This window comes from Bombina bombina, chromosome 1, assembly GCF_027579735.1.
Source record: "Bombina bombina isolate aBomBom1 chromosome 1, aBomBom1.pri, whole genome shotgun sequence".
Classification (NCBI taxonomy): domain Eukaryota; kingdom Metazoa; phylum Chordata; class Amphibia; order Anura; family Bombinatoridae; genus Bombina; species Bombina bombina.
The window spans coordinates 752,207,159-752,232,386 of record NC_069499.1 but is presented as its reverse complement, the minus strand read 5'-3'; the positions used below and the strand labels follow the sequence as shown (position 1 = coordinate 752,232,386).

Genomic DNA, 25,228 nt, shown 5'->3' with positions numbered 1-25,228 from the left:
AAGCTTCTTAACATCCCCTTCAAAGGACAGACCCTTTTCGGGCCGGTCTTGAAGGAGATCATTTCTGATATTACTGGAGGAAAAGGTCATGTCCTTCCTCAGGATAGGTCCAATAAATTAAGGACCAAACAGAATAATTTTCGTTCATTTCGAAACTTCAAGAGTGGCGCAGCTTCAGCTTCCTCTAATGCAAAACAAGAAGGAAATTTCGCCCAGTCCAAACCAGTCTGGAGACCGAACCAGGCTTGGAACAAGGGGAAGCAGGCCAAAAAACCTGCTGCCGCCTCTAAGACAGCATGAAGAAGTAGCCCCCGATCCGGGACCGGATCTAGTAGGGGGTAGACTTTCTCTCTTCGCCCAGGCTTGGTCAAGAGACGTCCAGGATCCCTGGGCATTAGAGATTGTTTCCCAGGGATATCTTCTGGACTTCCAAAGGGGAGATTTCATCTCTCACAATTATCTGTAAACCAGATAAAGAGAGAGGCATTATTACGTTGTGTTCAAGACCTACTGGTTATGGGAGTGATCCACCCAGTTCCAAGGGAGGAACAGGGGCAGGGCTTCTATTCAAATCTGTTTATAGTTCCCAAAAAAGAGGGAACTTTCAGACCAATCTTGGATCTCAAGATCCTAAACAAATTTCTCAGAGTCCCATCCTTCAAGATGGAGACTATCCGAACCATCCTCCCTATGATCCAGGAGGGTCAATTTATGACTACCGTGGACTTAAAGGATGCTTATCTCCACATTCCGATTCACAGAGATCATCATCAGTTCCTCAGGTTCACCTTCTTAGACAGGCATTACCAGTTTGCAGCTCTTCCCTTTGGGCTAGCCACGGCACCAAGAATCTTTACGAAGGTTCTAGGGTCCCTACTGGCGGTTCTAAGGCAACAAGGCATAGTGGTGGCTCCTTACCTAGACAACATTCTGATACAGGTGTCGACTTTTCAAATCGCAAAGTCCCATACGGACATTGTTCTGGACTTTCTGAGGTCTCACGGGTGGAAGGTGAACGAAGAAAAGAGTTCTCTCTCCCCTCTCACAAGAGTTTCCTTCCTAGGAACACTGATAGATTCAGTAGAAATGAAATTTTTTCTGACAGAGGTCAGGTTATCAAAGCTTCTAACTTTCTGCCGTGCTCTTCATTCCACTTCTCGGCCGTCAGTGGCTCAGTGTATGGAGGTAATCGGCCTAATGGTAGCGGCAATGGACATAGTTCCGTTTGCCCGCCTACATCTCAGACCACTGCAACTTTGCATGCTCAATCAGTGGAATGGGGACTACACAGATTTGTCCCCTCTGCTAAATCTGGATCAAGAGACCAGGGATTCTCTTCTCTGGTGGTTATCTCGGGTCCATCTGTCCAGGGGAATGAGTTTCCGCAGGCCAGAGTGGACTATAGTGACGACAGATGCCAGCCTTCTGGGCTGGGGCGCAGTCTGGAACTCCCTGAAGGCTCAGGGTTCGTGGACTCGGGAGGAAGCCCTCTTTCCGATAAACATTCTGGAAGTGAGAGCGATATTCAATGCTCTTCAGGCTTGGCCTCAACTAGTTGCTGTCAGGTTCATCAGATTTCAGTCGGACAATATCACGACTGTAGCCTATATCAACCATCAGGGGGGAACAAGAAGCCCCCTGGCAATGTTGGAGGTTTCAGAGATAATTCTATGGGCAGAGGTTCACTCTTGCCATCTCTCAGCTATCCATATCCCAGGAGTAGAGAACTGGGAGGCGGATTTTCTAAGTCGGCAGACTTTTCATCCGGGGGAGTGGGAGCTCCATCCAGAGGTATTTGCCCAGCTGATCCAACTATGGGGCAAATCAGAACTGGATCTGATGGCGTCTCGTCAGAACGCCAAGCTTCCTTGTTACGGGTCCAGGTCAAGGGATCCCCAGGCAGTGCTGATAGATGCTCTAGCAGTGCCCTGGCCCTTCAGCCTGGCTTATGTGTTCCCACCATTTCCTCTCCTCCCTCTTCTGATTGCCAAGATCAAGCAGAAGAGAGTTTTGGTGATTTTGATAGCACCTGCGTGGCCACGCAGGACTTGGTAGGCAGATCTGGTGGACATGTCATCCTTTCCACCATGGACTCTGCCACTGAGGCAGGACCTTCTACTCCAAGGCCCATTCAAACATCCAAATCTAATTTCTCTGCGGCTGACTGCTTGGAGATTGAACGCTTGATTTTATCAAAACGTGGTTTCTCCGAGTCGGTCATTGATACCTTGATTCAGGCTCGAAAGCCTGTCACCAGGAAAATCTATCATAAGATATGGTGTAAATATCTTCATTGGTGTGAATCCAAGGGTTACTCATGGAGTAAGGTCAGGATTCCTAGGATATTATCCTTTCTCCAAGAAGGATTGGAGAAGGGATTGTCAGCTAGTTCCTTAAAGGGACAGATTTCTGCTCTGTCTATTCTTCTGCACAAGCGTCTGGCAGATGTTCCAGACGTTCAGGCTTTTTGTCAGGCTTTAGTTAGAATCAAGCCTATGTTTAAACCTGTTGCTCCGCCGTGGAGTTTAAATTTAGTTCTTAAAGTTCTTCAAGGGGTTCCGTTTGAACCTCTGCATTCCATAGATATCAAGCTTTTATCTTGGAAAGTTCTGTTTTTGGTAGCTATCTCTTCGGCTCGAAGAGTTTCAGAGTTATCTGCCTTACAGTGTGAGTCCCCTTATCTGATCTTCCATGCAGATAAGGTAGTTTTGCGTACCAAACCTGGGTTTCTTCCTAAGGTGGTATCTAATAAGAATATCAATAAGGAGATTGTTGTTCCGTCACTGTATCCTAACCCTTCTTCAAAGAAGGAACGTCTATTACACAATCTTGACGTGGTTTGTGCTTTAAAGTTTTATTTACAAGCTACTAAAGATTTTCGTCAAACATCTGCATTGTTTGTTGTCTACTCTGGACAGAGGAGAGGCCAAAAGGCTTCGACATCTTCTCTTTCTTTTTGGCTGAGAAGCATAATCCATTTAGCTTATGAGACTGCTGGCCAGCAGCCTCCTGAAAGAATTACAGCTCATTCCACTAGAGCGGTAGCTTCCACATGGGCTTTTAAAAATGAGGCCTCTGTTGAACAGATTTGTAAGGTGGCGACTTGGTCTTCGCTTCATACTTTTTCTAAATTCTACAAATTTGATACTTTTGCTTCCTCGGAGGCTATTTTTGGGAGAAAGGTCTTGCAGGCAGTGGTGCCTTCCGTTTAAGTTCCTGCCTTGTTCCTCCCTTCATCCGTGTCCTAAAGCTTTGGTATTGGTATCCCACAAGTAATGGATGAACCCGTGGACTGGATACACCTTACAAGAGAAAACAAAATTTATGCTTACCTGATAAATTTCTTTCTCTTGTGGTGTATCCAGTCCACGGCCCGCCCTGTCACTTTTAAGGCAGGTGTTTTTTATTTTTAAACTACAGTCACCACTGCACCCTATAGTTTCTCCTTTTTTCTTGCTTGTCTTCAGTCGAATTACTGGGGGTGGCAGTTAGGGGAGGAGCTATATATACAGCTCTGCTGTGGGTGTCCTCTTGCAGCTTCCTGTTGGGAAGGAGAATATTCCACAAGTAATGGATGACCCCGTGGACTGGATACACCACAAGAGAAAGAAATTTATCAGGTAAGCATAAATTTTGTTTTTTATTTTACAAGCAAGTTTGTATTTATTTTAACTAGGTAGAATAGTTATTAAATAGTTATTAACTATTTACTAACTACCTAGCTAAAATAAATACAAAAGTAACTGTAAAATAAAACCTAACCTAAGTTACAATAACACCTAACACTACACTACAATTAAATACAATTAAATAAATTACATACAATTAACTAAATTATATACAATTATCTAAAGTACAAACGAAACCACACTAAATTACAGAAAATAATAAACAAATTACAGAAATGTAAACTAATTACACCTAATCTAATAGCCCTATCAAAATTAAAAAAGCCCCCCCAAAATAAAAAAAACCTTAGCTTAAACTAAACTACCAATAGCCCTTAAAAGGGCCTTTTGCGGAGCATTGCCCCAAAGTAATCAGCACTTTTACCTGTAAAAAAAAAAATACAAACAACCCCCCCAACAGTAAAACCCACCACCCCACAAACAACCCCCCAAAAAATACTAACTAAAAAAACCTAAGCTCCCCATTGCCCTGAAAAGGGCATTTGGATGGGCATTGCCCTTAAAAGGGCAGTTAGCTCTTTTGCAGGCCCAAAGCCCTAACCTAAAAATAAAACCCACCCAATACACCCTTAAAAAAACCTAACACTATCCCCCTGAAGATCGACTTACCGGGAGACGTCTTCATCCAAGCCGGGCAGAAGTGGTCCTCCAGACGGGCAGAAGTCTTCATCCAAGCCGGGCAGGAGTGGTCCTCCAGATGGCAGAAGTCTTCATCGAGACGGCATCTTCTATCTTCATCCATCTGGCGCGGAGCGGGTCCATCTTCAAGACATCCGACACGGGGCATCCTCTTCGGCCGCTGACTACCTGACGAATGAATGTTCTTTTAAGTGACGTCATCCAAGAAGGCGTCCCTTAGATTCTGATTGGCTGATAGAATTCTATCAGCCAATCGGAATTAAGGTAGAAAAAATCGTATTGGCTGATGCAATCAGCCAATAGGATTGAACTTCAATCCTATTGGTTGATTGGAACAGCCAATAGAATGCGAGCTCAATCCTATTGGCTGTTCCAATCAGCCAATAGGATTGAAGTTCAATCCTATTGGCTGATTGCATCAGCCAATAGAATTTTTTCTACCTTAATTCTGATTGGCTGATAGAATTCTATCAGCTAATCAGAATCTAAGGGACGCCATCTTGGATGACGTCACTTAAAGGAAGCTTCATTCGTCGGGCAGTCGTCAGCCGAAGAGGATGCTCCGCGTTGGATGTCTTGAAGATGGACCCGCGCCGGATGGATGAAGATAGAAGATGCCGTCTGGATGAAGACTTCTGCCGTCTGGAGGACCACTTCTGCCCGGCTTGGATGAAGACTTCTGCCCGGCTTGGATGAAGACATCTCCCGGTAAGTCGATCTTCAGGGGGGTTAGTGTTTTTTTTTTTTTTTTTTTTTAAGGGTGTATTGGGTGGGTTTTATTTTTCAGTTAGGGCTTTGGGCCTGCAAAAGAGCTAACTGCAATTTTAAGGGCAATGCCCATCCAAATGCCCTTTTCAGGGCAATGGGGAGCTTAGGTTTTTTTAGTTAGTATTTTTTTGGGGGGTTGGTTGTGTGGGTGGTGGGTTTTACTGTTGGGGGTGTTGTTTGTATTTTTTTTACAGGTAAAAGAGCTGATTACTTTGGGGCAATGCCCCGCAAAAGGCACTTTTAAGGGCTATTGGTAGTTTAGGCTAGGGGGGGGTTTATTTTGGGGGGGCTTTTTTATTTTGATAGGGCTATTAGATTAGGTGTAATTAGTTTAAATTTCTGTAATTTGTTTATTATTTTCTGCAATTTACTGTTTGTTTTTTTGTACTTTAGATAATTGTATATAATTTAGTTAATTGTATGTAATTTATTTAATTGTATTTAATTGTAGTGTAGTGTTAGGTGTAATTGTAACTTAGGTTAGGTTTTATTTTACAGGTAATTTTGTATTTATTTTAGCTAGGTAGTTATTAAATAGTTAATAACTATTTAGTAACTATTCTACCTAGTTAAAATAAATACAAACTTGCCTGTAAAATAAAAATAAACCCTAAGCTAGCTACAATGTAACTATTAGTTATATTGTAGCTAGCTTAGGGTTTATTTTACAGGTATTTAGTTTTAAATAGGAATAATGTAGTTAATGATAGTAATTTTATTTATATTTATTTAAATTAGATTTAAGTTAGGGGGTGTTAGGGTTAGACTTAGGTTTAGGGGTTAATAAATTTAATATAGTGGTGGCGACATTGGGGACGGCAGATTAGGGGTTAATAAGTGTTATGTAGGTGGCGGCGGTGTAGGGGGGGCAGATTAGGGGTTAATAACATAATGTAGGGGGCGGCGGTGTAGGGGGCGGCAGATTAGTGGTTAATATGTATAATGTAGGTGGCGGTGGGCTCCGGGAACGGCGGTTTAGGGGTCAATAACTTTATTTAGTTGTGGCGTGGTCCGGGAGCGGCGGTATAGGGGTAAAACAGTTTAGTACAGTGTGGGTGTTTTACCAATAAAGCTGGGAAAAAGCTGAAGAGCAGTGAGATCGATGACTGTTAGTTAACAACAGTCCACTGCTCATCGCCCCGTACTTGGTGCGCAGCTTTTCGACAGCCTTTTTGGTAACTTTGGAGAACGTATTCAGGTCCGCGGCAGCGATGTTAGGCGATCTTAATGAGCGTATTGGTGCCGGCTAATGCAAGTAAGTTGACGGGTTGATAAATAGGGGCCATTGACTTTTATATTGGCATTAGTTATTAGAAATATCTGTAATTATTTTTCAACCTTATTTTCTCTTTTTAATTTTAAGTTTCACTGCTATTGCATTGTTATTTTAAATGTGCATAGCATGGTGTTATGCGACTGTTTATCTGTATTTTTTTGTTAAAAATGTAATAAAAATTATTACACTAAAAAAAGTTGCTAAATAATGACATGCTCTATCTGAATCATGAAAGTTACATTTAAATTTTCATGTCCCTTTAATCCAGCTTTCAATGTCAGTAAAACAGGCATTATGAAAGGGTTTATGCACTGTTTCTGCTCATTATTTTTTATTGTAAATGATGTTTATTACATTTTCACAGAATAACAAAATGAAACCCTACAAAAGAAGTAACAAAGGTGCATAAAACAGACTGCATTTCATTGCCTAAAGCAGTTTAACTTTCATTGAAAACATATAATAAAAGAGTAAAAAATGAATGGTGCAACCGTGTAGTACAAAGTGAGAGGGAGGATGACACTCATAAAGTTTAATTGGACAATAGCTAACACTGGGTAGTATCAGGGATGGAAACAAAGGGGCGATTAAGGGTCATTTGTTACATTTAATCTTACACCACACATATCTATCATTCTCCCGACAGGATCTGGCCCTTCTATCCCACATCCTCTAGCTTTCGCTTGTAAAATAAAAAAAAGGAGAAACTCCACCTTCTGACCAAAAATCACCCTATTCCGTCCGCATTACTGCTGAGCCCCAACTCTCCTGTTATGACCCTCCAATGCTATCCATGGCTCCCAAATTTCTAAGAACTAATCTCTCCTATCCAATATAACAGAGTAAAGACTAGACATTTGCTGATAGTAAGTGAACTTATTCTTTATTCTAGAAAAGCTGGAGACACTAGTTTTCTAATGTTTTGTTATAAATATCCATACTGCCGTGCATATCATAGCAATCAGATTAGTAGCATACTTATGCATCCCTTTAATAGGTCGGTGGAGCAGAGTCCGAGCTGGTGTAATACAGATCTCCTTATCAAATAGCATACAGCCTAGATTGATTTCTTTATTTTAAGGGGCATTTTACATCTTAACTATTAAACATTAATATTAACATCTTAAACTATTACTATTAACATCTTAAACTATTCTGGGACTATATATCACCCACATTAAATTTCACTGGAAGTAGATCTGAAGTTTTATAATAATATGTAATATAATATTTGTACAAAACAAGCAATAAGGGTGACGTTTAATAGTTTTCCCCTTTTACACAAATTTCCATATACTGTTCCTATAATAGCAAAGTCTGTGCTAATGGGAGGGGCTTTCTTTGTAAATGTTTCAGGGCATTAGGAATGATGAGAGACATCCAGAGGGGACTGTTAGAGAAAGACACATGGAGAGGAAAAAAACCTGTGGAGACCTCCTTAAAGAATTTAAAATCTTCATTTGGAATCCAGAGAAAAAAGAAGTGCTGGGAAGAAATGCAAAAAGTTGGAGTAAGTAATAATTGTTTTTGTTTGTTTGTATAGAAAACTTGATGAACTTTAGGAAATGTGTGCATTTAAGTAAATTATTTTATAACATTGCATTAGTGCTGTTTATATGCCTTCCCATTCTTTTCCACTACATCATCTCTTTTGCAACACACAAATTTCTTTGAACAGTGAGTGAACAGAAGAAAAATCTAAATCAAATCAATATTTGGTGTGACTATCCTTTGCCTACAACACAGCATTAATTCATCAATTCTTCTAGGTACACTTGCACCCAGGTTTTTTAAAGAACACAGCAGGTAGGTTGTTCCAAACATCTTGGAGAACTATCCACAGTTCTATCGAATTAGGCAGGCTTCTGTCTCCTCATGAAATCATAGACAGACTTAATGATGTTGAAATCAGGGCTCTGTGGGGGGACATACCATCACTTCCATGACTTCTTGTTCTTCTTTAATCTAAAGATAGTTCTTAATGACTTTGGCTGTACGTTTGGGGTCATTGTCATGCTGCAGAATAAATTTGAGGATATCAGATGCCTCCCTGATGATATTACATAAGTTTCTGCCTGTACGTCTCCACATTAAGGAGACTATTAATTCTGACCAAATCCCCAATTCCATTTGCAGAAGTGCAGCCCCAAACTTGCAAGGAACCTCCACCATGTTGTCTTCTGCATCCTCAGATTGTTAGCAGAGTTTTTGTGTTCCTCGTCCATCGTGTGTTTCAACCTACATATTAACCCCTTAACGACCGCAACGTATCTGTACGTTGCTGGTCGTTAAGGGATTGTGTTGCTATTATAGTACTGGTCTTGCCTCAAGCTGACAGCATGACCAAGCTATTGAAAATGGCTCCCCCATACAAAAACCATAGAATTGATGCTGTTTTGAAGGCAATGGGTGGTTACAGCAAATATTGATTTGATTTAGATTTTTCCTCTGTTCACTCACTTTGCATTTTGTTAGTTGATAAAAAATAAACTATGAGCATTTCTGATTTTTAAAGCATTCTTACTTTACAGCATTTGCTTACACCTGCCTAACGGCTAGATTACGAGTTTTGCGTTATGAGGGGTGCGGTACTAACTTGCACGTTATTCTCACCGCTAACTTTCCTACATTGCTGCTTTTACAGGTTTTTATAAACCAGGCGTTAAAAGGCAAGAAGTGAGCGTAGAGCAAAATTGTGCACCATACCGCACTCCAATACCAGCGCTGCTTAAGTCAGCGGTGTGCTGGTTGTACGGGCTCGTGCACGATTTCCCCATAGACATCAATGGGGAGAGCCGGCTGAGAAAAAGTCTAACACCTGCCAAAAAGCAGCGTAAAGCGCAGTAACGCAGCCCCATTGATTTCTATGGGGAAACACATGTTATGTTTACACCTAACACCCTAACATGAACCCCAAGTCTAAACACACCTAATCTTACACTTATTAACCCCTAATCTGCCGCTCCGGACATCACCGCCACCTACATTATACTTATTAACCCCTAATCTGCCGCTCCGGACATCGCCGCCACCTACATTATACTTATTAACCCCTAATCTGCTGCCCCCAACATCGCCGACACCTACATTATATTTATTAACCCCTAATCTCCCGCCCCCAATGTCACCGCAACCTACCCACATTTATTAACCCCTAATCTGCCGCCCCCAATGTCGCCACCACTATAATAAACATATTAACCCCTAATCTGCCGTCCCTAACATCGCCGCCTCCTACCTAAATTTATTAACCCTTAATCTGCCGCCCCCAATGTTGACGCCACTATACTCAATTTATTAACCCCTAAACCTAAGTCTAACCCTAACACCCCTAACTTAAATTAATTAAAATAAATCTAAATAAAACTTACTATTAATAACTAAATAATTCCTATTTAAAACTAAATACTTACCTGTAAAATAAACCCTAAAATAGCCATATATAACTAATAGTTACATTGTATGTAGCTTAGGGTTTTTTTTTTATTTTACAGGCAAGTTTGTATTTATTTTAACTAGGTAGAATAGTTACTAAATTGTTATTAACTATTCAATAACTACCTAGCTAAAATAAATACAAATTGACCTGTAAAAATGTTCCAATCAGCCAATAGAATGCAAGCTCAATCCTATTGCTGATTGGATCAGCCAATAGGATTGAAGTTCAATCCTATTGGCTGATTGCGTCAGCCAATAGGATTTTTTCAACCTTAATTCCGATTGGCTGATAGAATTCTATCAGCCAATCGAAATCTAAGGGACGCCATCTTGGATGACGTCACTTAAAGAAACATTCATTCCAGAAGAAGCCGTCAAATTGAAGAGGATGCTCCGCGCCGGATGTCTTGAAGATGGAGCCGCTCTGCGTCGGAAGGATGAAGATAGAAGATGCCGTCTGGGTGAAGACTTCTGCCCGTCTGGAGGACCACTTCTGCCTGTCTGGATGACCACTTCTGCCGGCTTGGTTGAGGACACCTTGCCGCTTGGATGAAGACTTCTCCCGGTAAGTGGATCTTCGGGGGTATGTGTTAGGATTTTTTAAGGGTGTATTTGGTGGGTTTTATTTTTAGGTTAGGGCTTTGGGCCGCAATAGAGCTAAATGCCCTTTTAAGGGCAATGCCCATACAAATGCCCTTTTCAGGGCAATGGGGAGCTTAGGTTTTTTTAGTGAGGTTTTTATTTGGGGGGTTGGTTGTGTGGGTGGTGGGTTTTACTGTTGGGGGGGTTGTTTGTATTTTTTTTTTTCAGGTAAAAGAGCTGATTTCTTTGGGGCAATGCCCAGCAAAAGGCCCTTTTAAGGGCTATTGGTAGTTTAGTTTAGGCTAGGGTTTTTTTTTATTTTGGGTGGGCTTTTTTATTTTGATAGGGCTATTAGATTAGGTGTAATTAGTTTAAAGATCTTGTAATTTGTTTTTTATTTTCTGTAATTTAGTGTTTGTTTTTTTTGTAATTTAGCTAATTGTTTTGAATTTAGTTAATTGTATTTAATTTAGGGAATTTATTTAATTGTAGGGTTAGGTTAGGTGTTAGTGTAAGACAGGTTAGGTTTTATTTTACAGGTCAATTTGTGTTTATTTTAGCTAGGTAGTTATTAAATAGTTAATAACTATTTAGTAACTATTCTACCTAGTTAAAATAAATGCAAACTTGCCTGTAAATTAAAAATAAACCCTAAGCTAGCTACAATGTAACTATTAGTTATATTGTAGGTAGCTTAGGGCTTATTTTACAGGTAAGTAGTTTTAAATAGGAATTATTTAGTTATTAATAGTAAGTTTTTTTCAGATTTATTTTAATTAATTTAAGTTAGGGGTGTTAGGGTTAGGGTTAGACTTAGGTTTAGGGGTTAATAAATTTAATATAGTGGTGGCGACGTTGGGGGCAGCAGATTAGGGGTTAATAAACGTAGGTAGGTGGCAGCGATGTTAGGGAAAGCAGATTAGGGGTTAATAATATTTAACTAATGTTTGTGAGGCTGAAGTGCGGCGGTTTAGGGGTTAATATGTTTATTATAGTGGCGGTGATATCCGGAGCGGCAGATTAGGGGTTAATATTTTAATTTTAGTGTTTACGATGCAGGTGGGCCTCGGTTTAGGGGTTAATAGGTAGTTTATGGGTGTGAGTGTACTTTTTAACACTTTAGTTATGAGTTTTATGCTACAGCGTTGTAGTGTAAAACTCACAACTACTGACTTTAAAATGCGGTACGAATCTTGCGGGATAGGCTTTACCGCTCACTTTTTGGCCTCCCAGGACAAGCTCGTAATACCGGCGCTATGGAAGTACCATAGAAAAAAGACTATACGCAATTTGCGTAAGTTGATTTGCGGTAAAGCCAAAAAAGTGTATGGTGCCCCTAAATCTGCAAGACTCGTAATACCAGCGGTAGTAAAAAAGCAGCGTTATGAGGCTTAACGCTGCTTTTTTATTCATAACGCAAGACTCGTAATCTAGCCGTAAAACTTTTGCACAGTTCTGTATTTTAAAATGTTATGTATAGAGCTATGCAGCCACTGTATATCATGCTCGCTAACCTGAAGTGCACAACATAGCTGTCAAACAGGTAGCAACGTCACTGATCTGTGAATGGGCACTGCTTCTGCAATAATAGCTAAGCTCCAAGATACCAGTGCCCAATATGAAGTGGGACCAACTGCTGCCTGTAATGGGTGAAAACAAAAGGAGCGGCTTTGAGGAGAGCTGCAGGCATTAACACAAATATATATGTACAGTATATCCATAAATATATATGTATATAAGCATTAACATATAAATTTGCAATTCACTGCCATCGCTGCGCGACTTACCACCTTCACTAAGCTTTGGTTGTGTGTCGTGTCTATCGGCATCAGAACGAGGCTTCCACTGGAGCATATGGAAGCGCGCTCGCATTGCTGTCAACTTGTAATACCACCTCGCTTGTATTACTCAGGGGAGCGCAAATATCTCTTTCACTAAAGCGATATTTAGTGCTCCACTTGTAATCTGGCCCTAAATATAATGATGCAGTCAAAGAAAAGATTACTCTGAAAATAACAATTAGATGCATTTTTTTAAGTTTCATTAGTTGTTTATATATTGACAAAATAAGCGTACATTTTTAGGGCCAGATTAAGAGTGGAGTGCTAACAGTTACGCACGAGTGATAAGGGGTTCAAACCACACGGTTGGTTACTGCTTGCAACACCTACAGGCCCTCATGCACCATTATAGGACACCTATCTGAATATATGCCAATAGGCGTATATTAAACAATCCTCAAACGCCCATCTCATTGTAAACACCAACAGCTGTAACTGAAAACTGTATCATAGGACCAATGATACATTTGTGTGGTTTTGCACATGGCCTGCCTTGATTGTCAGCCTGCAGGGGGAGGGTTTTTCAGGCCTTTAAAAGTTTGATTTGTTCACTTTTTGTTTGTCAGAGGAAGGGACTCTGTTGGTCCCGAAGTGTCACACTTAATAAATGGATGTCACAGATCTCTGAAATCCAGTGAGTGCTTTATTCAGCAACCTTTCATATCTAAACCTACTGTATATATAATCATGTGTGTGTATATATATATATATATATATATATTTATTTATTTTTTCTCCTACATTGGTGTGTCCGGTCCACGGCTTCATCCTTACTTGTGGGAATATTCTCTTCCCTAACAGGAAATGGCAAAGAGAGCACAGCAAAAGCTGCCCATATAGCTCCCCCTCTGGCTCCGCCCCCCAGTCATTCTCTTTGCCGCTCTGAACAAGTAGCATCTCCACGGGGATGGTAAAGAGTATGTGGTGTTAGTTGTAGTTTTTTATTTCTTCTATCAAGAGTTTGTTATTTTAAAATAGTGCCGGTTTGTACTATTTACTCTAAAACAGAAAGTGATGAAGAGTTCTGTTTAAAGAGGAATATGATTTTAGCAGCAGTAACTAAAATCCATTGCTGTTCCCACACAGGACTGTTGAAACCAGAGAACTTCAGTTGGGGGGAACAGTTTCCAGACTTTTCTGCTCAAGGTATGACTAGTCTCTTTTCTAACAAGACATAGTAATGCTAGAAGACTGTCATTTTCCCTTATGGGATTGGTAAGCCATTTTCTTAGACTCATAACAGAATGAAGGCTTATAAATGGGCTATATACTGGTTGACACTATTGTGGGCTAAATCGATTGATTTATATATTATTTATATGTCTTTTGGAGTGTTTTGGAACTTGGAAACACTTTTGGGAACGTTTTTATTACGCCTGGCAGTTGTTTAGACACCTAATCTAGTCAGGAAGGCCCCTTCACTCTGGTATGCAGAGGGAGGAGGCCTCATTTTCGCGCCTTAGTTGCGCAGTTACTTCTGGAAGCAGTGCATGCAGCTTCATGTGAGAGGATCCTGTGGCCATAAAAATGGTTCTAGAAGGCTTATTTCTGTGGTGAATAACCCCCAAGGAAAGGTAAAGCCGCAGCAAAGGCTGTGGCTGGGACTGTAGTGGGTTTAAACTGGTAAATTGAACAATTAGCTCCGGTTTGCTCATTTAAGGGGTTACAGACTTGAAATTTGGTGTGCAATACTTTCAAAGCATTAAGACACTAGGGTGCAAATTTTGTAAAGATCGGATATTTCCTTCATAGTTTTTCAATCATTCAGAAATAAAGTGTACTCTTTTTTTTATTTAAAGAGACAGTAACGGTTTTGTTTAAAAACGGTTTTATTGCATTAATAGTCTGCCTAAGTCTGCCTAACATGTCTGTACCTTCAGATAGAATATGTTCTGTGTGTATGGAGGCCAAGGTGGTTCCCCCTTTAAATGTATGTGAAAATTGTGCCATGGCGTCCAAACAAAGTAAGGACAGTTCTGTCACATTTAATAAGGTTGCCCAAGATGATTCTTCAAATGAAGGTAGTGGGGATAGCTCATCATCCTCTCCTTCTGTGTCAACACCAGTTATGCCCGCGCAGGCGACACCTAGTACATCTAGCGCGCCAATGCTTGTTACTATGCAGCAATTAACGACAGTTATGGATAATTCTATAGCTAATCTTTTATCCAAACTGCCAGCATTTCCCAGAAAGCGTGATTGCTCAGTTTTAAATACAGAGGATGAGCAAGTGTGCGCTGACGATAATTTATCTGTTATACCCTCACACCAGTCTGAATTGGCAGTGAGGGAGGGTCTGTCTGAGGGAGAAATTTCTGATTCAGGAAAAGTTTCTCAGTAGGCAGAACCTGATATTGTGACGTTTAAATTTAAGTTAGAACATCTCTGCGCCCTGCTTAAGGAGGTGCTAACTACTCTTGACGATTGCGACTCTTTGGTGATTCCAGAGAAATTGTGCAAAATGGACAAATTCCTTGAGGTCCCTGTGCACGCGGATGCCTTTCCAAAACCCAAGAGGGTGGCGGACATAGTGAACAAGGAGTGGGAGAAGCCAGGTATACCTTTTGTCCCACCTCCTATATTTAAGAAAATGTTCCCCATTGTCGACCCCAGAAGGGACGCATGGCAAACAGTCCCTAAGGTTGAGGGGGCAGTTTCTACGTTGGCCAAGCGCACGACTATTCCCATTGAGGACAGTTGTGCTTTCAAAGATCCTATGGATAAAAAATTGGAAGGATTGCTTAAAAAGATATTTGTTCAGCAAGATTTTCTTCTCCAGCCAATTTCGGCGGCGTCTTTTTTGGTTCGAGGAACTAGAAAATTCGCTCAATAAGGAGACTCCATATGAGGAAGTCATGGACAGAATTCATGCACTAAAGTTGGCTAATTCCTTTATTTTAGATGCCGCTTTGCAATTGGCAACATTAGCAGCGAAAAATTCAGGTTTTGCAATTGTGGCGCGCAGAGCGCTTTGGCTAAAATCTTGGTCGGCGGATGTGTCGTCCAAGACAAAACTGCTTAATATTCCTTTTAAAGGTAAGACCCTTTTTGGGCCAGAATTGAAGGAGATTATTTCAGACATCACTGGGGGAAAGGGCCATGCCCTCCCACAGGATAGGCCTTTCAAGGCTAAGAACAAATCTAATTTTCGTTCCTTTCGCAACTTCAGGAACGGACCGTCTCCTAACTCGGCAGCCTCTAGACAAGAGGGTAACGCTTCCCAGTCTAAACCAGCATGGAAACCAATGCAAGGCTGGAACAAGGGTAAACAGGCCAAGAAGCCTGCTGCTGCTACCAAGACAGCATGAAGGGGTAGCCCCCGATCCGGGACCGGATCTAGTAGGGGGCAGACTTTCTCTCTTTGCTCAGGCTTGGGCAAGAGATGTTCAGGATCCCTGGGCACTAGAAATAGTCTCTCAGGGTTATCTTCTAGAGTTCAAGGAACTTCCTCCAAGGGGAAGGTTCCACATGTCTCGCTTATCTTCAGACCAGATAAAGAGACAGGCATTCTTACATTGCATAAGAGACCTATTAAAGATGGGAGTGATACACCAAGTTCCAACAGCGGGAACAAGGTCTGGGGTTTTACTCAAACCTGTTTGTAGTTCCCAAAAAAGAGGGAACTTTCAGGCCAATTCTGGACTTACAAATTCTAAACAAATTCCTCAGAGTTCCATCATTCAAAATGGAAACCATTCGAACGATTTTACCAACAATCCAGGAGGGTCAATTCATGACTACCGTGGACTTAAAGGATGCGTACCTACATATTCCTATCCACAAAGATCATCATCAGTTCCTAAGGTTCGCCTTTCTGGACAAACATTACCAGTTCGTGGCTCTTCCATTCGGTTTAGCCACTGCTCCCAGAATTTTCACAAAGGTGCTAGGGTCCCTACTAGCGGTTCTAAGACCGAGGGGCATTGCGGTGGCACCTTACTTAGACGACATCCTAATTCAAGCATCGTCCCTTTCCAGATCAAGGGCTCATACAGACATTGTATTAGCCTTTCTCAGGTCTCACGGGTGGAAGGTGAATGTAGAAAAGAGTTCCCTGTCCCCGTCTACAAGGATTCCCTTTCTGGGAACAATAATAGATTCTGTAGAAATGAAGATCTTTCTGACAGAGGTCAGAAAATTAAAACTTCTAAACGCTTGTCAAGTTCTTCAATCTATTCCTCAGCCTTCCATAGCTCAGTGCATGGAGGTAATAGGACTAATGGTTGCAGCAATGGACGTGGTTCCCTTTGCTCAAATTCATCTAAGACCATTACAACTGTGCATGCTCAAACAGTGGAATGGGGATTATGCAGACTTGTCTCCTCAGATTCAAGTAGACCAGTTAACCAGAGACTCACTCCGTTGGTGGTTGACTCAAGATCACCTGTCTCAGGGAATGAGTTTCCGCAGACCAGAGTGGGTCATTGTCACGACCGATGCCAGTCTCTTAGGCTGGGGCGCGGTCTGGGATTCCCTGAAAGCTCAGGGTCTATGGTCTCGGGAAGAGTCTCTTCTCCCGATAAACATTCTGGAACTGAGAGCGATATTCAATGCGCTCCGGGCTTGGCCTCAACTAGCGAAGGCCAAATTCATAAGATTTCAGTCGGACAACATGACGACTGTAGCGTACATCAATCATCAGAGGGGAACAAAGAGTTCCTTGGCGATGAGAGAGGTATCCAAGATCATCAAATGGGCGGAGGATCACTCCTGCCATCTATCTGCAATTCACATCCCAGGAGTAGACAACTGGGAGGCGGATTATTTGAGTCGTCAGACTTTCCATCCGGGGGAGTGGGAACTCCACCCGGAGGTCTTTGCCCAGTTAACTCAACTATGGAGCATTCCAGACATGGATCTGATGGCGTCTCGTCAGAACTTCAAGGTTCCTCGCTACGGGTCCAGATCCAGGGATCCCAAGGCGACACTAGTGGATGCATTGGTGGCGCCTTGGTCGTTCAACCTAGCTTATGTGTTTCCACCGTTTCCTCTCCTTCCCCATTCGAACATCCAAATCTAGTCTCTCTGCAACTGACTGCTTGGAAATTGAACGCTTGATTTTATCTAAGTGTGGGTTTTCAGATTCAGTTATAGATACTCTGGTCCAAGCCAGAAAACCTGTGACCAGGAAAATTTACCATAAGATATGGAAAAAAATATATCTGTTGGTGCGAATCCAAGGGATTCTCTTGGAGTAAAATTAAAATTCCTAGGATACTATCCTTTCTCCAAGAGGGTTTGGATAAAGGGTTGTCAGCGAGTTCTCTAAAAGGACAGATATCTGCTCTGTCTGTTTTGTTGCACAAACGTCTGGCAGCAGTGCCAGATGTACAGGCATTTGTACAGGCCTTAGTCAGAATCAAGCCTGTCTACAGACCCATGACTCCTCCATGGAGTCTAAACTTAGTTCTTTCAGTTCTTCAAGGGGTTCCGTTTGAACCTTTACATTCCATAGATATTAAGTTACTATCTTGGAAAGTTCTGTTTTTGGTTGCTATTTCTTCTGCTAGAAGAGTTTCTGAATTGTCTGCTTTGCAGTGTTCTTCACCCTATCTGGTATTCCATACAGATAAGGTTGTTTTGCATACCAAACCTGGTTTTCTTCCAAAAGTGGTTTCCAACAGGAATATTAACCAGGAAATAGTTGTTCCCTCTCTGTGTCCGAATCCAGTTTCAAAGAAGGAACGTTTGTTACACAATTTAGATGTGGTCCGTGCTTTAAAATTCTATTTAGACGCAACAAAGGATTTCAGACAGACTTCATCTTTGTTTGTCGTTTATTCTGGCAAGAGGAGAGGGCAGAAAGCTACTGCTGTGCTCTCTTTGCCATTTCCTGTTAGGGAAGAGAATATTCCCACAAGTAAGGATGAAGCCGTGGACCGGACACACCGTAGGAGAAAGAAATTTATCAGGTAAGCATAAATTCTGTTATATATATTCTGTATGTATGTATTCATGAAGAAATAGAACATATTCTTATATGTGAAGAACATTGTAATGTGAAATATTCATATTTTCATGTCGAGTTATTGAACTTCAGAATATGTGGTCCCTTAGTGTCTATAAAACAATGGGCGCTGCCATGTTGTAACTTAGGTTACCTTCTTTGCTGTGACAAGTTAGGGACATTTATAAATAGGTCACCAGCGTGTGCAGCCAATGACTGTGTGGAATATAACAGTGTTCTGCACTTCCATTTCTAACAGGAACTAAAAAGTTCACAATTTAAAAAAAAGAAAAATTAAAGTATATTGCAGAGTTTATATATATATATATATACGATTCATCATTTTATATTACCAGCTCAAAGTGTTCAATGTCCACCAGTGCTTTAATCTGTTTAATCTATTGATCAATTCATATTTTTCTTAACTGACTTTATCGTTAAATTGTGCCTCAATACTGATCATGTTGAAGATAGCGAGAAATAGTAATGTAGAGTAGTATTTCTCAACTCCAGTTATCATGTCAACCTAATAGACTGGATTTAAAGAATTTCCCTGAGTAGAGGAGACGATCTCTTTCAATGGCTGATCTACTGAACAGCTCAGGGATAATTTGGCCAATCAGGGCTTATTGAAGACTTAAAGGGCCACTAAACCCAAAATCTTTCTTTCATGATTCAGATAGAGAATAGAAATTCAAACAACATTACAATTTACTTCTATTATTTATTTTGCTTAATTTTTTAGATATCCTTAGTTGAAGAAAAAGCAATGTACATGGTCAGCCAATCACACAAGGCTTCTATGTGCAGCAACCAATCAGCAGCTACTGAGCATATCTAGATATGCTTTTCAGCAAAGAATATCAAGAGAATAAAACAAATTAGATAATAGAAGTAAATTAGAAAGATGCTTAAAATTGCATTCTCTTTCTAAATGATGGAAGAAAAAATGTGGGTCTCATGTCCCTTTAAAACTACAAGCATCCTTAACCCCTGATCTATAATAAATAATTTATTATAAGCGTAAATTCATTATAATTTTCTAATCCTTTACAATTAGCTGTACTTTTAAAGTGATTTCAGCATTCTGATTAATGTTACACACAGTTTCCATTACTTAAAAGTTCTCAGAACCACAGGGTGCTTTGGGAATAGAGTAATATTTATCCCATCTGTGTACATGAGAGTTTGTTGAAGCTATAGTTAAAGTTCTCTTGGGAAATTTTGAGATTTTGTTTAAAATGCACGGGCGGCTTTTGAGCTTTTGTAACTTTTGCATGAAAGAGACAAGGTAGAAACCTGCTGCATTTGAAATAAATGTAAAAGTAGTTTTTTAAGTTATGTAGATTAAACTAAAACCAAATATATGTTTTTATATTTTAGCACTAAATTGACTTTGCATGTTTTTTGCAGTATAATTCTACTCCCATCAGTTTTAGTATGGTATTTATTTTGTATTATTTTATATTGTGCCAATAATTAAAACAGATATTTATAAGGTATATACTGATACTTAAAGTGACATGAAACCCAAAAATATATTTCCTGATTCTGAAAGAGCATGCAATTTTAAACAACTGTCCAATTTACTTCTCTTATTTAATTTGCTTCATTCTCTTGTTATCATTTGCTTAAAGGTTTATCTAGGTAAGATCAAGAGTAGCAGAGAACCTAGGTTCTAGTTGCTCATTAGTGGCTGCATATATATGCCTATTGTCATTGGCTCATCCATGTGTTCAGTTAAAAAACAGTAGTGCATTGCTGCTCCTTCAACAAATGATACCAAAAGAATGAAGCCAATCTGCTAATAGAAGAAAACTTGAACATTGTTTAAAATTGTGTATATATACAGTATATTACCATTTTATCAGCCAATAGGATGAGAGCTACTGAAATCCTATTGGCTGATTTGAATTTGAAGAATCAAATCAGCCAATAGGAATGCAAGGGACACCATATTTAAATGCGTACCTTGAATTCACTATTCAGTGTACGGCGGCGATCGTACGAAGAGGATCCTCCACGCTCCATGTCTCCATGGTCGCGGTCCTGCTCTGCGCTCATCTCCGCTCCATGCCGGCTTGGTCCTGGATGAAGGAGGAGGTCCCGCTTAGAAGAAGATGTCAGCCGCTTGGAAGAAACTTCACCGCCTGGAACAGGACCTTCTCCGCCGGACATCAGGAGCGATGAGTACCTATTTGGGGGGGGGGGGGGTTAGACTTAGGCTTTTTTTTTATTTTTTGGGGGGGTTTGAGTTTTTTTACATTAGGGATTTATTGGGCACTTTTAAAAGAGTTGGATGCCCTTTTAAGGGCAGTAAAAGAGCTGAATGCCCTTTTAAGGGCAATGCCCATACAAATGACCCTTTAGGGGCAATGGGTAGTTTAGGATTTTTTAGTGTTAGTTTTTTATTTTGGGGGGGTTTGGTGGGTGGGGGGGGGGTTACTGTTAGAGGGGGGACTTAGTATTTTTTAAAGAAAAGAGCGGTTTAATTTAGGGCAATGCCCTACAAAAGGCCCCTTTAAGGGCTATTGGTAGTTTAGTATTAGATTAGGGGATGTTTTTATTTCTGGGGGCTTTTTATTTTCATAGGGATTAGGTTTAATTTTTTTATTTTTGATCATTTGGTTTATTATTTTATGTAATGTTAGACTTTTTTATTTTTTGTAATCTTAGATTAATTTAATTTTAGGTTTCTTTATTAGGTTTTTTTATTTCTCCAACATTGGTGTGTCCGGTCCACGGAGTCATCCTTACTTGTGGGATATTCTCTTCCCCAACAGGAAATGGCAAAGAGTCCCAGCAAAGCTGGCCATATAGTCCCTCCTAGGCTCCGCCCACCCCAGTCATTCTCTTTGCCGTTGCACAGGCAACATCTCCACGGAGATGGTTAAGAGTTTTTTTGGTCCTTCCACAAGATAGGTTTTGCAAGCTGTGGTGCCTTCCGTTTAGGTAACCTGATTTGCTCCCTCCCTTCATCCGTGTCCTAAAGCTTTGGTATTGGTTCCCACAAGTAAGGATGACGCCGTGGACCGGACACACCAATGTTGGAGAAAACAGAATTTATGCTTACCTGATAAATTACTTTCTCCAACGGTGTGTCCGGTCCACGGCCCGCCCTGGTTTTTTAATCAGGTCTGATGAATTATTTTCTCTAACTACAGTCACCACGGTACCATATGGTTTCTCCTATATATATTTCCTCCTGTCCGTCGGTCGAATGACTGGGGTGGGCGGAGCCTAGGAGGGACTATATGGCCAGCTTTGCTGGGACTCTTTGCCATTTCCTGTTGGAGAAGAGAATATCCCACAAGTAAGGATGACGCCGTGGACCGGACACACCGTTGGAGAAAGTAATTTATCAGGTAAGCATAAATTCTGTTTTTTAAGTAATGTTAGCTTTTTATTTTAATTGTTTGTGATTTAGTCATTTTTAATTTAGGTAATTGGGATTGATTTAGGGGGTGTTAGGTTAGGGGCTTAGTAATTTAATTAGTTATTTGCAACATGTGGGTTTGGCGGATTAAGGGTTAATAGATTTATAAGGTTTGTTGCGATGTGGGTTAATGGCGGATTAGGGGTTAATAGTTTTAATAGGTACTTTGCGATGTGGGTGAATGGTGAAATAGGGGTTAATACATTTATTAGGTAGTTTGCGATGTTCGGGTTGGTGGTTTAGGGGTTGAAACTTTTACTAGGTAGATCGCGATGCGTGTAAATGGTGGATTAGGGGTTAATAGTTTAATTAGGCATATTGCATTGTGCGGGGTTGGTGATGTGGGTTTGATGGCGGATATAGGGGTTTACGGGAGATTTGACTTTTTATTTTATTTTCTTAAGCGCCGGCAGTTTCTAAAATCATCTTTATTCACACAGACTTCCTTAATACTTTCAACAACGTTCTGCAAATTAGTGAGTTCTATTTCTGATTTCAGTCACACTGGGAAACATTAAACTGTCAGATACATCAAAATTATCAGATAAGGGCTAGATTATGAGTGGAGCGCTAATTTATTCCATGCCCTGTAAACGGGCAAATTTGCCCGTTTACAAACACACGATAATTAATCAGCCATTACAAATGGCTGGTTATTGCTACCGCGAGTTTGCAGTAGCAATTAACGCTCAGAAAATTAACATGGGATCAGATTTCTGGTTAATTTTCAAAATAACCATCAATTGGCCCCAAAATAAAGAATATTCTTTATTTTATTAAAATAATTTAGCAATTTTTAAAAAAAAATGCAAAAAGCAGTTATGAGGGGTTAAAGTGAGGGGATGTGAGGTGTTAGGAGAAAAAATGGCACTGAAAAGTGCCTTTACATAGCAGTCTATGGGAACTGTGTGTTCCCTGTAAATATATATGTATACTGTATTCTTATATTCATATATATTTATGTGTTAATATGTGTATATTATATTATTATTATTATACTTTATTTATGAAGCGCCATCATATTCCGCAGCGCTGTCCATGGATACAGATCATTTAAATAAAACAATAGTATAAAACTTTTAAGACTAAGAGACAGGACAGAATTTACAAACACATACAGGAGGAATCGAGGGCCCTATTCCCGTGGGAACTTACAATCTAGAAGGGTAGGAGGTTGAGAAACAGGAGGTGAGGACTGCAAGATTGAGAAAGATGTTAATGCAGAGTTAGAGGAGGGAAATGTTGTTAGATAAAAGGAATATTATTGAGTTGGGTGGTAGGCTTCTCTGAACAGAAAAGTCTTCAGAGAGCATTTAAAGGATGAAAGATTTGGGCAAAGCCTGACAGCACGAGGGAGAGTGTTCCAGAGGGTAGGTGCTGCACGACAGAAGTCCTGCAGTCTAACATGAGAGGAGGTGATAGTCGCAGAAGCAAGGAGCAGGTCATTGTTGAATCTTAGTGGGGGAGCTAGAGTATACTTGTTGATTAGAGAGGATAGGTAGAGGGGAGCGGAGTTGGTGAGCGCTTTGTATGCAAGGGTGAGAATTTTGAATTTAATTCTGCTGTGTATGGGGAGCCAATGAAGGGACTCGCAGAGAGGTGCAGCAGATACAGAGCGACGGGAAAGGTGGATCAGCCTGGCAGAGGCATTTAGGATGGATTGAAGAGGGGAGAGGCGGGAAAGAGGAAGGCCAGTAAGTAGGTTATTGCAGTAGTCAAGTCGGGAAATAACAAGGGAGTGGATTATTTGCTTTGTGGTGTTAGCGCACAGAAAAGGTTGAATCTTGCAAATGTTGCGTAGATGGTTGCGGCAGGATGTAGAAAGCAATTGGATATGAGGGGTGAAGGATAGATTTGAGTCAAGTGTAACTCAAAGGCAGTGGACTTGGGGCGATGGGGAAATGGTGATGGCGTCAACAGGGATAGAGAAGTCACAGGTCGGCGTAGAGCTTGAGGGGGGGGATAAGAAGGAGCTCAGTCTTGGACATGTTAATCTTTAGGTGGTGAGAGGCCATCCAGGAAGAAATACCACATAAGCAGTTGCTGACATGAGAAAGGACAGAGGGAGAGAGAGCAGGGGTGGAGAGGTAGATCTGGGTGTCATCAGCATAGAGGTGATATTTTAAGGCATAACTGTTGACAAGTTTACCCAGAGAAGAAGTATAAATGGAGAAGAGTAGAGGACCCAGAACAGATCCTTGATGTACTCCAACAGACAAATGACACAGAAAAAGATCTGTGCGAAAGATAAAAGTGAAACCAGGAAAGAGCAGTGCCACAGAGGCCAAAAGAGCTAAGGGTCTGTAGGAGGAGGGGGTGGTCAACTGTGTCGAAGGCAGCTGAGAGGTCAAGTAGGATGAGTATGGAGTAGTGGCCAATAATTTTAGCAGAGAGAAGATCGTTCATAACTTTGGTAAGGGCAGTCTCAGTTGAGTGTTTGGGGCGGAATCCGGATTGCAGGGGGTCAAGCAAGGAGTTGGTGGACAGGAAGTGGGTTAGGCGATTGTAAACTAGTTTTTCAAGGAGTTTTGATGTTAGTGGGAGCAGTGATATCGGGCAGAAGCTTTAAGGAGAATTAGGGTCAAGGGAGGGTTTTTTGAGTATGGGAGTGACTATTGCATGTTTGAAAGAACATGGGAATGTGCCGGTACTCTGACCACGGGTAATGGTGACCTCTCTAACCTACCTCTGGTAGTGATGATGTCTAACCCCTGGTGATAATACTAGCATGCCTTCAGTTTTATACAATGAGCAGTGCTAATACCAGGGTAACGAACAGTGACAGCTGCAGACTGCCAGCTAATGTGCTTGCCAACCCCAGGACCCCATACAATGAATTACAGATACCCATATATGATGTAATGTGTGTGTCTATCTGTATCCATAACTGTGTGTGTGTGTCTGCATGTATAAATGTAAGCTATGTAGTGTGTGTATGTGTATCTGCATGTATAAGTGTGTATCTGCATGTATAAGTGTATGCTATGTAGTGTGTGTGTGTGTCTGCATGTATAAGTGTATACTATGTAGTGTCTGTGTATCTCCTTGTATAAGTGTATGCTGCATGTATTAGTGTATGCTATGTAATGTGTGTGTGTGTGTGTGTGTGTGTATCTGCATGTATAAGTGTATACTGTGTAGTGTGTGTGTATCTGCATGTATAAGTGTATGCTATGTAGTGTGTGTGTGTATCTGCATGTATAAGTGTATGCTCTGTAGTGTGTGTGTATCTGCATGTATAAGTGTATGCTATGTAGTGTGTGTGTATCTGCATGTGTATGCTATGTAGTGTGTGTGTACCTACATGTATAAGTGTATGCTATGTAGTGTGTGTGTATGTGCATATGTAAGTGTATGCTATGTAGTGTGCTACTGTGCATTGTTGCTGACTTTAAAGGCCAGAATCTAGAATATTAATGGGGAATGCAGAGAGCAGTTTTAAAGAATTTATTATTAAATGTCCAATTAAGATAAAAAATATTTAGCAACGTCTTTGCAAAGGCTCAATAAATACATAGCTCACATAGCTGCCTAAGTGTATTAAAATATATGACTTTATTTAGAATTTTATTTATATTACTTTGGTCTTATGATTTTTTTTAAAGCCCCGCC

The 25,228-nt window shown here is 40.7% G+C and overlaps 1 protein-coding gene across 1 annotated transcript in view; it reads left to right on the top strand.

Moving 5' to 3' along the window:
- The window catches only part of LOC128645944 (protein ATP1B4-like), a 218,859-nt gene that overhangs the window by 57,948 nt on the left and 135,683 nt on the right, over nucleotides 1–25,228 (top strand). The window contains exon 3 of the mRNA XM_053699290.1: nucleotides 7,729–7,882. Coding sequence (XP_053555265.1) covers nucleotides 7,729–7,882 — 154 coding nt within the window. The remainder of the gene's footprint in view (nucleotides 1–7,728; nucleotides 7,883–25,228) is intronic.